Genomic DNA, 16,356 nt, shown 5'->3' with positions numbered 1-16,356 from the left:
TTTTCAGACCCTTATTACTATTATAAATTTATTTTAAAAAAATATTTTTAAAAATTATTCTTTGTAAATAAATATAAATATCCTTCTTTTTTTTCCCCCTCCTCGAAAGATACATCAAGCGGACGACGAGCGAGGACGGCCGACATCGAGCGGGATCAATGGCGAGGGGTGTCTGCAGTGACAACGAGGATGAAATAAGAAGAAGGAAAAAATAGAAATATTTGGATGACAAATAATAAAATAATATTTTATTATATTTTTAAAGGGGCCGATAGGAGTTGAATAATAAACTTCATATATTTTTTCATATAATATTAGTACACAAATAAAGAATGAATCCGAAGAAGAAAAGAATGCCTCATTAACATATACCGATCTACCTTTCGTCATATGAAAAGAGAAATACCACCACGCCACCAATTCTTTGGATCAATGCTCCGAGCTTGGCCTGTTTACGTGGCCCAAGCCTCCTCCATCCTCACTGCCTCGGATTCCGCCGCCTGCATCACCTTCTGCCTCCAATCCGCAACCATCCCATCAAGCCACGCACCCTCCTCCTCCTCCCTCAGCCACTGCAGCTTCGCCTCCACCTCCTCCGACGTCCCCGTCTCCATCTGCTGCTCCAGCCGGTTCAGCCGCCGCGCCGCCTCCTTCCATCGCTGCGCCCGCGCTCTCCGACCCGCCTCCACCTCCTCGCACACCTGCACCAGGATGGGCACCTGGTGCGCCGCGATATCCGGCGACCGCGGGAAGGAGGAGGACAACATGGGCGACGGCGATCAGGAAGAGGAGCAGACTGTGCTGGTAGTGTACTGGTGGTGGTGGCCGCCGCCGGCGGTGCCGTACTGGTTGGTGAGCTTGAGCTGTTTCTCCATGGAAACATTCGACATGCAATGCTTTAAGGATTTATATAGCAAGTGAACAACCGCGAAAAAGAAAATATAAATAAGCACATATTATTTATTAAGACTTATCTACTTCCAAAAATATTAAATTTGTATACTTGTATATCCAAAATATTTTTTTAGAAAATCCTAAACTCATAAAATTATTCACTATCATATTTTAACAAATTCGAAATAGGAAGATCAAGATATTAAATAGATATCACCAAACCTACTTGCATAATTTTATAAAAGTAAAAAACAAGAACAAAATTAAAACATGTCTAAAATACATTATGAAAAGCTTTATAGTGTCAAATTTAAATTGCAAAGATTGCGATGATGAGCATCAAAACCCATATCACTTGATAATAACGTAGAAAAAAATTTATTTCATTTGGAGATTTACTTCACACACGAAAAGATCCTATATATGTAAAACCTCAAGAAATGTTCATGAATCTTCCAAAGAATCCTACAAGTGCTGTCCTTTCGCCAGCAGAGTATGGATATCCGTTTGAAGATTGGCTTTGACTTTAATATTTTCCTTAATTATTAATCTTAATTAACTGGGCACGAGATATGAGTACTGTCATGTGTTACCGACACGAATGAGATCTTGATTTGGAGCTTTCTGTGGGTAACGGCGGTGTCCCTTGCGATCTCCAAAGGCCAAACCAGCAGGAGGACGAGAGAGAGTAAAAAGCTTGTCGCGCATGGAAATGACGAGCTGCCATACACAGACACTTTTTATCTTAACAGGTTCGTACAGCTTCGTGAGAATCTTACAGCCATCCCGGCGCGAGAACCGCGCTCACGAGTGAAGGATTTCCTGCAGCAGTCAACCCTGTGTTAGATTTGACGAGAGAGATATGTCGCGATGTATGTATATTCTATGATTTGTCTTCGAAATCTTCGATCTTATCCTGTCGACCGACCTGACGCCCGAACTGTTTCCAATATTCAAAGCCCTTCAAATGGAGCGTTTGATCTGGCTGGGTATGCGACGGTCCGACTTCGCTCCCACGCCTGTCTCTTACCTCACCGAGCTCTCCATCACCTCAATTCGTGTCTCTCTCTCTCTCTCTCTCTCTCTCTCTCTCTCTTCTCTCACCTACTACCTCTTCAGCAGCTGTTGCCTCTTGGTTGAATCTGTGAGCTCTTAATTCCTTGTTTGTTCTTCTCCGCGTTCCTCATCCCTATCGATGGATGATCGATCGGAGAAGGCGTTTTGGTATGACGAACTCATCGATGCGCTCAAGGAGGAGCGCAGGAAGATACAGGTCTTCCGGCGGGAGCTGCCTCTCTGTTTGCATCTCATTAACCAAAGTTACATCGTCACTCTTCTTCTCGAGTTCTTTTCTTGAAGTGTTTCTTTTGATTCCTCGGCATGACCGACTCAATTCGATCTCATGTTTCTTGGTTCGATTGTGCAGCGATCGAAAACTACATGCAACTGATGATGATGGAGGACACCGTGAGAACAAGTAATGAGACTGTCCTAAAAGAATTCATATCCTTAAAGCCATGCTCTGGTGCTTCGGAAGAGAACAAAGATCCAGATCCAGTCCCAGAGAAAGTAATGATATACGATAAGTCTATTGGCTTCATGATCTCATGCATCCAAGATGAACCAATAGTGTGTATATAATGCATATACCACACAGGATCGAGTTCGAAAGCCGGTAGCGGTCGAGGCAAGGAAGGTCAGGGAAGATGCCCACCCCGGTGACAAAGAAGATGACTTGGGCAGTGAAGGAGGGGAAGGTAAAGGTAAAGGTGGAGATGGAGAGGACAAGAAGAAGTCTGCTTCCCAGGGGAAGACGAGGCGATGGTGGTCGGAGGACCTGCACAAGCGGTTCTTGGACGCGCTTCAGCAGCTCGGAGGCTGCCATGGTGAGACAAGCCAACTCAGTACCCTCATCTTTTTCTTCTTGAATGCTGCTAAATGTTGGACGGCTGGTTGCAGCAGCGAAGCCAAAGCACATACGGGAGCTGATGAAGGTGGATGGGCTCACAAACGATGAAGTCAAGAGTCATTTACAGGTGAGCGGATCATGTTCTCTTCTATGAATTGATAGTTTCCCATGTCATCTTTCTGTACTACGAAGTCTTGCTATATGCTAGAAGTTGTGTTGGTGTGTGCCAATTTGAACGTTTTCTGAATCCGACAGACACAAATCCGAGATTTCCATAAGAAGAACAAATTTAAGTTCAATGTGAAAATAAGAACATATGAGTCCTTCAAAATAATCAATCAATGATTTTAGAAATAAAACCTATTATTGACATAAATTTTGACATGCACACAAGCTGTGGATGCTTTTTTTTTTTTCTTTGGCAGAAAATTTTGTGGAGGGTTTTTTACACACACATATCTATATATATGTCCTTGAAATTGGAAATGGCATATATACAATATACATTCTACCAAATGTCAAAATGCTCCACATATACCACTACTTAAGGCGCATAAAACTTGGGGTGACAACTTCTAAATATCATTAATTTATTTGATTTCATATTATTATATAAAATACTTAAATATCCATGATATTTTGTGTACTATAATGAGTTTTTAAAGGTATTAATCTAAATTAGGGTTTCAACTACATGTTAACTAACAATTGCTATTGAAGATTAACCAAGATGCAGGAATTGTATATAGCTATGCTATTGTTAAATATATAATGCTAAATAAAAAAATTGGGAGATATATCCATAGTTTTGTCATTTGTTTAAAAGGATATATACATATATGAATTTGATGTATGATAAATTAAACAAGGATATTGTTAGGAAAAAATATCATTCATGTTTTTATATGATAAATTAAACATAATGTAGCCTTGATATGCGAGGAGTCATTTGAAATATAGCATGATCTCTTTAGACTCGTTACCTGTATAAAGATCAAGGTCGAGGGTTGATTCTCGAACTGATTCCGCCAATGCTTAAATTAATACTGAGGTCCCTCATTTCTTAATATGAAATTAAGGATGCATTTTTATATTGACTTTGAGGAGTAGGAATAACCCATAAAGATTTCGTGGGAGAGGTAATTCATAACCGACCCAAGTTGTCCCTAAACTTGCGGGAATATTCGTATGAGTATTCCACGGCGAAGGTAGTTTGTAATTGATCCGAGCTACCCTTGAACTTTCGAGAATATTCCTATGAATATTTTATAGGTGAGGCAACTCGATAGCTTGATAACTAACCCAAGCTATCTTTTAGACTCCTATCTACGTAGATAGGAGGGTGTTGAGCTTCCTGAGCTTTTCTTTTCCTATGAGCCTTACGTGACATTAACATGACGAATGATGACTAACTAATTTTATATTCTCTATCAAATATGAATATAAATATTGATAAAAAAAACTTAAATTGGATATGCTACTTGCAATAGTTGAGTATCAAAGGATACAATATAATGCCAAGAAAATTACAAAATGAAAATATAAATGTGACAATATCATACATCCACCGACTCTCAACCAAAACAAAACTTGTATTAGTAATAATCTTTTCATTACATGTTTTTTTATTAAAGGTACTTGCTTCAAGCTAATATTTAAAGAAACCAAAAAGAGGATTTTTTTGACCACTAGATATAATATTCAAACGATCCTACAAAGAGTATGCTAAGTTGGTCATATCATTATCATGATGAGTATACAACAAATACTACCTTCTGAAAATTCAAGTTTAGACAATACAAATATATGTAGCTCAACTTTTTCTTCTCTTAGCTATAGATAGAGCTTTGCCAAAAACTAATTCCCAAATTACATGATATATAGGTACACAACAAATGACTAACTCATCAGTATAATAAGAAATCTATTTGTAAAAATAATTCTTTTTGAACGAAAGAAATTATTAGTTATTTTATAAATTCACTACGTATTCTTTAGGGCTTACAAGAGAGTGTAACGAGTGTCGAACAACATAAATCTTGTGTTTGTTTTTTTTATTTATGCTTGATTGTTTCTCTTGGTATCGAGGTTGTCTCCCAACCTGACATGAGTGCAAATTAGATTCATAATCGTCGATGTTAAGTTTCATGAAGCAACCATGGATGCAGGTCTTTGAGGCCCAACAGCAGGATTAATCACTCTTGTCTAGTTCATGATTCTGATTAGCTTGATGCAAAACATTATGTTGAGACACACATTTGAGAATGGAAGACAAAGATTGCAAGCTCCAGCATCTTCATGTTTAAGATAGTTCTGGCATTGCCTGTTCCTCAAACTTGCTCTGCTACATGAAGTCTTGTGTATTATGGTGCAGCAAAGCTAATCTACACATGTTTCAGAAATACCGGCTTCATGCAAGAAGAAGAAGAAGCTCCACAGTGGAAAACCCTAGCGCTGGAGTTCCCCAGCTTGTGGTTCTCGGAGGCATATGGATTCCGCCACCCGGTTATGGAGTTGCAGCTGCAACACATCCTGTGGTGAATGCACCACGAAATGGGACTCATCCTTCTCTGCCACTCCCGTCCTCCAACTCAGTGCTCGAACACCAGAACCAATACAACATCATCTGACTGTTCTTTTGGAGTTCTTGATGGATCTGTCCATTGTTGTTTGTCCTTAGACTTGCCCTATGTGCTCAGCCATTGCCAAGGACAAGGCTAAAGGTTCATATGCAGCGAGTTGGCTATATATATCCATGTAGATTTGCATGTTGTAGAGAGGAAATTAGAAGTATAGGTTTTCCCAGATGTTATACAAGAGAAGCTACTGAAGCCTTTGCACAGTCCAATGAGGCAAAAGAAGCATAAATATTGTGTGTGTTTTCATGTGAAACTCCATGTTGATTTGTTTGTGGTTTTATATGATTAGGTGCAGAATTAAACTGGCCAAAAACTTGGAAGAGAAGTGATATGTTATGTCATAGCTTGAGTTCTTTTGGACCAAATAATAGGAATTACGAATGGAAAGCAAAGACTTCAGATGTTAAAAGGAGATCAGCAAGCCAGAGCTTATTTTATCTCTTCCATGATCAACAGTTATTCCAGCTACAGCTTTTATTTCGACAAGCGATGGGCAGAAACCAAATCAAGCCATGAAAGGATGACAGGTTCGATCTTCTTGCCTGCCATCAGCTTAGTAATTACATTCTTTTCGTGGAAACAGTAACCGTGAGACGAACAACCCGCGCAGCAAAGCTTCCTGTATGACCACCGACGGGCAGCTTGAGCACTCCATCTAATTATTCCCCTGAGGCTGTCCGCCGTCTTGTTTGTGCTGACTTTCTTGGCGTTGGTTTTCCTGTTTTAAATATGATTCTGTTTAATTAGATAAGATGTATTATAATTTTCATTGAATTATAAGATAGTAGATAATAAAAATAAAATATGGCATTTGATGGGATGGAATGTTTTGATCACTTGCCACATTTTGCTCTCGTCTTCTAGATTATTTATCTATTCTCATCTAAGAGATGATCTCCTATGACCACATACAACACGATATTATTGATATTATTGGTTTATTTTCATCTCTTTTTACTCATAATGATCATATAATAAGAAAAATAAGAATACGAATCTAATTCACTTTGAATATTATGTTCTACGGATCGAACTATGAAGTGCAAATCAAATAAAGATATTTTGAATGATATAAAAAAGACACACCTTCTAACTTTTATCTATTGCTATTTGATTTCAGATTCTAATATTTAACTTATTTCGTAACTATTTTATGGTAACATTCTCACCTTCGCCGCTGTAGGCTGCGTTCCATTCTGCTTGGTCCGTCCATCTGGGGATTCCTTTGTTGCTGGCGGCTTTGCTTGCTCGTCCTCGCCTTTGTTAGTTATAATAGATGCCTTCAGTGATGTCGTCGACTCTAATTGCTTATTGGGAATGGCTAGAGATCAAGATGTGTGCGTCAGAAAGTGTCACGAAGACACCGATCAAGCATATCAGTGAGTACTCTAAGATGAAGGTTCAGAAATGGCTTTGGTCACACAGTGACATGTTTGATGTTGTCCTTGGAGTGGATTGAAATCTCCTGTAGACTCTTTTGTAGTGCATGCATGTATAAGATATTATAGGTTAAAGTACATTCATATTCAAAACTTGCACCGAGAGAAAAGAATGAGCAGAGTTGTCTCCTCCGGGGATCCACATGCACGACATGCTTATAGATGACTAAAAACTATCGTGGGGGAAAGGAACATGTCCTTCACAAGATATGGAGTGATGCATCCTAAGCAAGGAAGGTGCCAACTCAGGGCATTGATTGATTCACTTCCAACCACTGGATTAATTTCATTTGAAGAGAAATTTTGGAGGAGAAGAAGAATCTTTATGTTGGATTATTTTCCTTCATCAGTATTGTTAACAAAACCATTATGATTTGTGTGGTAATTTTGCTCAAGCTAGTGCTGTAAAGCTAAAAAGCAATATCAATCGAGAAGCATTTCTAGTTAATGATCTGTTATGTAATCTTATGGAAGATGTGTGATGTGTTGCCTCACAGATCGACAGTGTCATGTTCAAGGTGCCAATTGCAGGAGGTGGGTGGTCGTCGGAAGCTTTGGTGCCTTGGCTGTCCTCCGGTTTCTTTGCGTCGCTAGGTTGCTTCTTTGGTGGCGGGTAGCTGGGTTTTGATTGTGGAAACTCTCCTTCTGTTGCTGCCTCCACCGCATCGCAGATGCAGCAGAGCAGCCTCTCCCAGAAGCCTCTGCTGTCATCCTTTTTCTCCTCCCTCCTCATAGCTTGGCTTGGCTGCAGGCTCTGTGTACATATATATATATATATATATACACACACACGCTGTTTGTTCCTCCTCCAAAATAGTGGGGCACCCAACCATGCTTAAAGGAAGACGACTGCTTATTATTGGTGGCACGAGGAACAGCATTCCAACTCCATTTTTCCCAGGCAAGCTTTCTTTTGTTCAAAGCTTCATCCATGTGCCAATTAGGCGAGGGAATTGTGTGCCTTGTTCAAAGGCATCAGGTTCTGTGCTCTCTGGCATGATGTGCCACTAACATTTGTTGGCAACGGCAATCCAAAGCTTGTGTCTTTCTCCTGAGGTGTGACGAACGCAGTGCGTGGATTGCTAGGCATCAGCACCGATGAGTTTCGTGAGGTGTGATGCACCATGGCAAACCTTGTAGTTCTGATGGCCTTTACACACGCATCTTTGCAGGCCAAGGCATCAAACTTTGTGGCTTTTCATTGAGCGATGCACATTAAAGCCACTCCGCATTTGATTGGCATGCAAATCATGATGTCTTTCTTGCTCTTTGAGGTGCTGCTGCAGTCGCCCACAATTTCCGCATGCCAAGAAGGGCCATTTGAATAGTCTCTCTCTCTCTCTCAGAGAGAGATTCCTGGAGTACTCTGTCAGCTACTCATGCTTCATCCAATTCTTCAAGCATCTCTCTCACCAATCATATCAGATAGAAGATAGAAAATTGCTTTTCACAATGTAAAGAAACGGAGATGCTTCAAAGAACAGACAGAGGAAGATGACAGGGAGAGAAAGGGGAGAAAATAATAAATGGTAGAGTGAGAGGCAAGAAAGTGGAGATGAAATTATCTTAAAATAAATATGTATACGATTCTTTTGTGTTAATTATCTTTGAATAATCATCCAAGATTGCTTGATTTATTGAAGGTAGTAAGTAATGCGTAGCTGCTCTAAAAATAATTATAAGCAGTAGTGATCGTCTTCGAAAGTACTTTTCCTTTTACCCGTTACGGTGATCCGTTTTAATAGTAATAATAAATAATATAACAAAAAAACCATGCTTTTGCGGGATTGATGATAACGATATAAGGATCATAACGACATTTTGACTCCCCGTTCTCCGTCCCATTTCCTCCGCTCCGTCCTCCGGATCTAATCCATTACTAATAACAGAAATATCAATAGATGGCGCGTTCCATCGCATTGAGTCGCTTATGCTGAAAACGTGGAACTTTTTTATTGGACTATAAACTTTTTTGCTCGGAAGGCACCGCACCAGATTCGACAGCCTCTTAGATAGATAATAAAAATGGCATATTTATTTAATTTAATTCATCTTACTTTATGGGCGAATTATCAGAAAAAAAACATCTTTTTTTTGAAATTTTTTGCAGAGCCTTTTGTGAGGCGTGTGAAAAAAAATCATTTTGCCTCTTTTTGCGTCGGACCCGCCGCCTCCCGCGAGGGCCGCCGCCGTGACCCCGTCGGCCCAGCCGCTGCACGCCTCACCTGCTACCCTCGCACGAGGCGGCGACAGCGAAGGCGTGCATCCCCTTCTCCTTCCTCCCTTGCGGTCGACAGCGAACCCCCCGCCCCCCGCTCGTCCCTTGCGACCGGCGACGAGGCCGTGCGACTGCCCCCTCTCCTTCGTGGCCTGCGGTTAACGGCGCGAGGGGGGCTTGCTGGCGACGACGAGGGCACGCAGCCACCCACTCTCCTTCGTCACTTGCGATCGACGACGCGCCGTGCCCCCTTCCGGCTCCTACAACCGACAGCGAGAGCTACGAGCAGGTCTGCGAGCGACGACGAGGGCTGTGGGGGAAGGGAGGGGACAGGTTTGCGAGCAACGACGGCGAGAGCTGCGGGCGACGGGCCCTTGTGCAAGGGCTGCGAGTGACTGTTCAAGGCGAAGGGAAGAGGTGGGAGGAGCTTGTTTCGAAATTTTTTAAAGGACGAGCTCTCGGTAGACGATTTCGAAAAGTTTTTTTTTCAGAGAATTCGCCCGTAATTTATTTATTTCGAACTCCCTCTTCTCGTATCCATTTCCATTTCATGGCCTCCGGCGACGGCGCCTCGCTGTCACCGGTCCGCCACAGCCTCCTCCACCTCCTCCGCAGCTCCTCGAAGCCATTCCTCGCCGACCGGAACCCTCTGATCTCTTCCCCGCCGCCCATGGCCAGGAAGAAGGAGGGGCGTTTCGCGTCGGTGGCGCCTCGGAGGAGGCGTCGCAGGCGTACGCGCCAGCCGCGGCGTCCGCGAGGTCTTATTCGGACTGGCAGCGTAACCGGCCGCGGGGGAAGGCGAAGCGGAAGGAGGAGAGGCGGAGTCGTGATGGCGGCGACGTCTGGTGCGCGCCTCGTGTTCCATTTGCCTCCGAGGCGTCGGTGGACTGTGTTGTATCGTACCGTCGGTTGGCGGGGAGCGGGCGGCGGGATGCCGCCGACAGGACTCATTCAGAGGTGGTGAATCTTTCGTCGGTTCTTTTGATTTCTAGTTTTTTGTCGTTTCTTCTTTCTTTGTGTTAATTCTTTTTCTTAAAAGTTTGAATTTGTATTGTAATTCTCCTTTCACACTGAAGTCATTGATTCCTTCTATCAGAAATATACGTATTCATTGCATAAAGGAGGTTAATTGGGTATTAAAAGAAGTTCTCTTTCTAATAGTTTGGATGCTTTCCTTTGGCTGACGCCACACTTGCCTATAAGTGGAGTTCACCAGGAACATACCTCAGCCTTCATGGATTCTTCCTTGGAACTCGATGCACCTTTGTTTGGACATGATCTTCCGTCATCGGCGCATCTTCACAACTTGCCAATGTATCGCCAAACTCCTAGTCGTCTTGAGGAGGTAATGAGCTCATGTACATTGACTTGTGTCTAGCTTTATAACTTGCTATTAGTTGCTCAATTTGTTGTTATCTTATGCCTTTGTTCTAGTGTTGAACTAGAACTAAATGATACACATTTGTCTAATTGTTTGGTACAGTTCACAGTGGAACATATTTTGAGTTGATTGAGTTATTCAATGCTAGAAGTTCAGTATTCTTGAATTTATATTGGTCATTGAGACTGAATCTACTTAAATATAGTTACTTGAGTATTCTAGAGGTGTCTGGTGTATCCTATAAGTTATATTTAAAGACTTGCAAACAGTATGAACATTTGTTGCTAGTCTTTAAAGTCAGTCTAACTGCTTTTTCCTACACTTGAAAGCTACGAAGTTGTCATTCATGTCAATTTAGATGAGTACAGCAGCAAATCTCAACCCTTTGTTGAGATCTTACTTCCATAGGAGATCATTGAATATCAAATATGGATGGACCAGGTTTTATTTGTTTCTGTATAGCTTTTTCGAATTTTAAAATTCTCCAATAAATAACGTGGACTGGATTTCATTTCCTATATATGGATTGACAAGTGAAATAGTTACTCGAATTTCAGTTCAAGGCTACGACAATGATGCACCTCATTTTTAAATTGCAGATTAAGTCTATTTTTTACCTATCAAAGTATCAATATATTCTGTTTTGTCCTTCATGTATCAGATGGTTGGATATGTATTCATGTATGGACTGACTAGTGAAAAAATTACACAAATTTCAGTTCATGTCTATGAAAATGATGTACATCATTATAAAATGTAGATTTAATTTTTAATTGCCTACTTATTGATATATCTTGTTTGGCCCTACCTGTATGATATGTGCGCATATCATACTATGACATTCCTGTCAATGCAACAATGCCACTATAGATAATAATAAAGTTTATACATTAGGAACAGAGGTGCAGGGACATAAGATAATTCATCTCTGACCCCATTTACATATCATTGGTCTCACTGCAGCAACGGAGTCGAGGATCTTTAGATGAAAGGAGATGAGAGGAAATTCAGTTTTTATAAACTGTGAAGTTGTGGGATAGGAGGTTTGTTATATATATCTTGCATAAAGAGATCACTTCTTGCCAAAAAGGATAATAAAATTTTGGTCACCAGAATGGTACTTGGGTAATAAGGAAAGGATATGACAATCTGGGTTATGAGATAGATGATACAAGGGAAGATCAAGAATTGGGATTACATAGGACATAAATTGCTGTTTTCTTTTCTTTTTTATTATTTTTTTGGCTATCCATACATTTCCCTTCTCTGTAATATCTTTTTCTTTATTCCCTTCCTCAAATGTTACTTTGGGTGTCTTATGTGGCTGAATGCTTGACTATATGAAGGTAGAGGCAAAGGATGGCTTCTCAAACTTCCTTCAACACTTTAGAGTGGATCACCAAAATTAATCCATAGCATAGATTAATCAGTGCTTTTCACCAAACAAATATCTAATAGAAAACCCTATATCGCTAGCAGCTTGTGCATGTTAAATTGTTTTCATAGGAAAAAGATAAATCTCGATTTTTTCTAGAGGCCTAATGGTATTGCCATCTGATTCTAATAATATGTTGTGGACTGCAGGTCATTTTTGAGTCCAAGAACTACAGGTCATTTATTTGTCCAATCTTGATCCATACATCTAGTATCAGTGTCTTGTTTAAAACTGATAAGGAAAACAGGCTTTAGAGATGGAGAAATGTGTTTTATGTATGTGTGATAAACAAGTTCTTTTTGTATATTTTTTTACAAAGTTATAGAACATGGACTTCAGGTTGTTGTACATATGGGCATTTCTTTATGTACCAGCTGGGAAATCAGTGATCAACTGACGTTAATAGATCACCCACTCAGATTTGCCGTACATTGCAGATCTTGATGTTCCAGAGAAGAATCTTGCTAGGAAGAATGGACCTGTACGACCAGTACAGAGATTGGCAACTCGATGTTGATAATATGTCTTATGACGTGCTTAATTTGCTTCTATACATGGCTTTGTTTTTCATTTTCTTTTTATGTATCATTGAGAGTATTTGCTTCCCGTTTCTTCCACTCAAACAGGAGCTACTTGAGCTGGGGGATAGAATTGGGCACGTGAGCACTGGGCTGAAAGAGGAAGAGATTATAGGCAGTCTAAGGAAAGTTAAACACTCATTTTTTTATGCTTTAAAAAGATTCTTCTCGACTGAAATAGATGGAAAATGCAGCATTTGTCAAGTAAGTACTTTTTTTAGCTATTCGAAACTACTTTTATTTTCTATTTTTTTCAATGCAGTTGTTTAATTTTCCTATTCTTTTTGGTACAGGAAGAATATGAAGCTAATGATGAAATTGGAGAGCTGGATTGTGGTCATAGCTATCATGTATTTTGCATTAAACAGTGGCTTCTACAGAAAAATGTTTGTCCTGTTAGCAAGACTTCTGTTCCTAGAACTTAGTGATGCAGTTTATTGAGGCAGGTTCCATCCTTTCTTCATCTCCTGTACGTAATTTTCTGCCCTAAGGTAGACAATGTATTCATTCTTTTGTATTTTATGTTTAGCTTCTGATAGAATTTTGGCATTTCTAGGTCTCTGATTCTGGTTAGACAAGTTTCACCTTGTTTCTTATCATTGGATGTTATAGAATTACAATTCATTGTCTTTTCTTGACTAACTGAAGTTTCTATCATGGAGTTTGAATGAGGTATGGTTGCATCAATGCTATAAAGAGCCAAATTAGTACACATATATGTGCAAAAATAGATTTATATAGAATCCACTTGTGTTTTAACTATATATCATTCTTCTAACATGGTCAATTTATTTAAACCACATAACACTTCCATTTCACACATGGCAGTATAAAAGTCATGAGCAATACTGATGTCAACCATTGATTTATTAGATTTCTTATTTGTGCTAACACAGCACGTATGAGGCTATTTATGTTCATAAGATCATATTAGCAATATGTAAATTGTAAGCACCTATCAGCACTAGTATATCTATTTCATTTCTTTTATTAGTTTGAAATTTGTTTATTTTATGATTATGTTTACTCACTTCTTTGTATGCTGTAATTCTGATATTCATCGTCTTCCAAATTTATTCATGTGAAAAAACTGTTTATTTATGCTGATAGTTTATTCCTCATCTATTACTGAAATGCTCGTCTCTGCAAGAACATGAAAACAAATAGGAAAACTGGTCTAACAACAACATGGTTTAGGCATTCCTCTTTCTGTAGTCAATAATATGTTCTCCAAGATTTGGCACTTATGGAGTTTGACAAGAAGAAAACAAAAAGTCAAAATGCAAAACAACAGAAACAATTACATATGGTTCTTCTTATTTTACCAACATGCTTTCTTCACACACTGCACAACTATACCTTCTGCTTCCTGTTTCTCCTGTCACCAAGAAACTTGAGTAGATTGGGCATTACCTTCTTTCTCTTCTTGATGGTAAACGATGGGGAGCGAGCATTTCGGGTTGCAGATGAGGTTGAAAGCCTTCTGACTGTGATTCTTCTTGATGATGCTGCCATCCCATTTTCTCTAGTGGATTTTCTTGGTTTGGCAGGCACAGCACTCTCCTCTTCTTCTTCACTGTGTCCCAGTTCATTTGGCTCTTCTTCCACAGCTGATGATTTCTGTGTCTTGTGGAGCTCCATCACTTCCCCTGTTCTGGACCTTTTGATCTCCTTTTCAATGAACTCGGCCTTTATCAGTATCTCCTTCTCTTCAGCTGCTAATGCTTCAACCCATGCCTGAGCAGCCTCCACCTTTTTTGTTGCAACCACTTGAGCTGCAGCTGCTTGCTGACCCAAATACTCAAACTCACTTCTTGAGATGGTCACAGTGGAGCTATGTGGTATTGATAAGGCTCTATTCCTCATGGTCCTATGGGCTACATTACTCAACTTCCTGAGTGCCATAGCTTCTGATGCTTTGGCTGCTTCAAGCTCTTCCATGGAAGTATATAATCTTTCCTCGGCTGATCTAATTCCCGAGTCTGTCATGTCGATTTCATCCCTGATACTTTTAGTCTCTTCATCAATCAGCTGTTTCTCCTTCTTTGTAGTCTCTATTTCTGTTTTCATTTGTTGGAGGGCAGCTGATAGGTTGGAAACAATTGCTTTAGCCCTTTCCTCGGCAACTGTTGCAGCTTCGAGCTTGGATTTGGCTTTTAACAGCTTAGAATTGAGGTGTTGGATGTTGGTTTCAGCTCTCTTTTCTAACTTCTTCAGCCCACTGGTCTCTGCGGCAGTGCGCATCAGTTCTTCTCTGATGTGATCCATTGAGATCATGAACTGAAAGCTTTCTTCCTTGATTGTAGCCAACTCCTGTTTGGCTGCTTTTAATTCAGCTTCTGCTGATTCCAGTGCAGTTTTTGCATCAGAATCTTCTTCTCTTTTCTTGTTAGCTTTGCTTGCAAGATCTGTCTGATAGCTTCTCTCCATCGCTCGAACTAATTCCATCTCACCCTGCAACGCATTCACGTCTGAATTGGTTATCCTAAGCTTCATTTCGAGATCTTTCGAGCGATTGAGTTCTCTTTGGAGTTCCTTAATTCTCTTCTTGGCAATCTCGATGCTCCTAGCAAACTGATCAGCCTCGCCCGCCCTCCGGGCTTCTGTATCTCGGAATTCTCTTTCTGCTTCCATGCGAGCGAGCTCCACCAGCACATGCTCTTCGTCGGCCTCATCTACCTTCTTCTTCAGCTCCGCCACGGAGCGTGAATAAGCCATTGCTTTCGAGCTACAGGCTTCGGATTCCTTCTCTGCTTTTGTCTTCGCCTCCATGGCAGAGGCCACATTGAGCTTCAGTCTGCTCAGCTCCTTCTTCGCTTTATCCAGCTCCTGCAACACCGAGTCATACTCGAGATCCTCTTGGCTTTTCTCCATCTTCCTCATTGGTTGGAGCTCGGATCTTGGAGCTCGTGCCCTTGCATTGGACTCCTCGATCCTGGAAGCCAATTCTTTCGCCATAAGTCTCGCTTGAGATAATTCAGATTCTGCCCTTTCCCTCTCCCTTTGTGCAGAATTCTTGGTCTCATTTAGTCTGCTAATGTCTGCTTTGGCTTGGTGGAGTTCCCTTGTTTTCCCAGACAAATCCTTCAGAGCAATTGGTGAGCTCAGTTAAGCTAACAGCAAAGAAACATTGCTGAGTTCTTGACAGGATGTACACAAAGGCATGACAGATACCTCTTGTGGGAAGATCTGGCCATTGATCTTGTCCGGCTTTCCCCCAAGAACTCTTTCACCGGACAAGCCGATGGCTGCCTTTCCCGATCCAATTCCTTGTGGACTCTGAGGTTGTAATGCATCCATTTGAAGCAGAAGACTATACACAAACTGAAAACGAGATGCAGAATCCATCACAAAGTACTCAAAAACAGACTGCCACGGATTCAAAAGAGAAGAGAAGAGAAGAAGGAGGAAGGCCAAGAGAGGCTTACAAATCTGCTCCTTGTTTGCCATCTTGTGATGGAATGATGAGGAGATGGCCATTGGCTCTGCAGATGCTGCCGGTATGTGGTGACAAGAGTCTACAGGTCACAGGCGAAGGTTCTTAAGAAGAGACATGGAGAGGTTTGTTCTCTACTGCTTTGGCTGTGATACACACAAGGCTGTATCTTTGACACGCAGAAGAATCACAGCCACATGCACATCTCTGCTTCTTAGTTCTGCCTTCCTCGTGTCCATCAAAGCCTCCTCATATTATGATGACTTTGTTCTCTTAGCATTATCCTCTTAGTGATTGCAGCTGCAGAATGCCATTATGCCGAGGGAAGCTGCAGCCACAGGAAATATAAATGCCAGTAAGTTGGGATGTCTGACAAGGAATCTATCTCATCTTTCTCTTCAAAATAAATATGCAATCTAGCTTTGAC

The 16,356-nt window shown here is 40.8% G+C and overlaps 4 protein-coding genes across 6 annotated transcripts; 2 read left to right on the top strand and 2 right to left on the bottom strand.

Annotated features, from left to right (window-relative positions):
- Positions 1–1,875: 1,875 nt before the first annotated feature.
- On the top strand, positions 1,876–5,695 carry LOC135598856 (transcription factor NIGT1-like). 2 transcript variants are annotated; one of them, XM_065093261.1, is made up of 5 exons: positions 1,876–2,213; positions 2,321–2,463; positions 2,552–2,780; positions 2,857–2,930; positions 5,203–5,695. In XM_065093261.1, the coding sequence occupies exons 1-5, from the start codon at positions 2,090–2,092 to the stop codon at positions 5,431–5,433; spliced, it is 801 nt and encodes a 266-aa protein (XP_064949333.1). In that variant the 5' UTR covers positions 1,876–2,089; the 3' UTR covers positions 5,434–5,695. The 2 variants fall into 2 exon arrangements, with proteins under 2 accessions (XP_064949333.1, XP_064949332.1); XM_065093260.1 differs by having other exon boundaries at positions 1,879–2,213; positions 2,854–2,930.
- A 148-nt stretch (positions 5,696–5,843) lies between these two features.
- On the bottom strand, positions 5,844–7,757 carry LOC135598857 (uncharacterized). The gene is made up of 3 exons (XM_065093263.1): positions 7,377–7,757; positions 6,612–6,763; positions 5,844–6,160 (listed from the first exon to the last, which is right to left on the bottom strand). The coding sequence occupies exons 1-3, from the start codon at positions 7,612–7,614 to the stop codon at positions 6,098–6,100; spliced, it is 453 nt and encodes a 150-aa protein (XP_064949335.1). The 5' UTR covers positions 7,615–7,757; the 3' UTR covers positions 5,844–6,097.
- Positions 7,758–9,261: 1,504 nt separating this feature from the next.
- On the top strand, positions 9,262–12,956 carry LOC135597959 (E3 ubiquitin-protein ligase MBR2-like; the record flags this gene model as incomplete). Its single annotated transcript, XM_065091472.1, has 5 exons — positions 9,262–9,516; positions 9,778–10,059; positions 12,353–12,448; positions 12,542–12,697; positions 12,787–12,956. Coding segments are annotated over 5 exons (921 nt in total), but the record flags the coding sequence as incomplete, so codon positions are not given.
- A 715-nt stretch (positions 12,957–13,671) lies between these two features.
- LOC103990019 (protein PLASTID MOVEMENT IMPAIRED 2-like) lies at positions 13,672–16,356 on the bottom strand. 2 transcript variants are annotated; one of them, XM_009409042.3, is made up of 3 exons: positions 15,922–16,356; positions 15,668–15,817; positions 13,672–15,577 (listed from the first exon to the last, which is right to left on the bottom strand). In XM_009409042.3, exons 2-3 carry the CDS (start codon positions 15,791–15,793, stop codon positions 13,847–13,849), a joined length of 1,857 nt encoding a protein of 618 aa, XP_009407317.2. In that variant the 5' UTR covers positions 15,794–15,817; positions 15,922–16,356; the 3' UTR covers positions 13,672–13,846. The 2 variants fall into 2 exon arrangements, with proteins under 2 accessions (XP_009407317.2, XP_009407309.3); XM_009409034.3 differs by lacking the exon at positions 15,922–16,356 and having other exon boundaries at positions 15,668–15,888.

Source organism: Musa acuminata, chromosome BXJ2-1 (assembly GCF_036884655.1).
Source record: "Musa acuminata AAA Group cultivar baxijiao chromosome BXJ2-1, Cavendish_Baxijiao_AAA, whole genome shotgun sequence".
Classification (NCBI taxonomy): Eukaryota; Viridiplantae; Streptophyta; class Magnoliopsida; order Zingiberales; family Musaceae; genus Musa; species Musa acuminata.
This window is presented reverse-complemented; position numbering and strand designations above follow the sequence as displayed.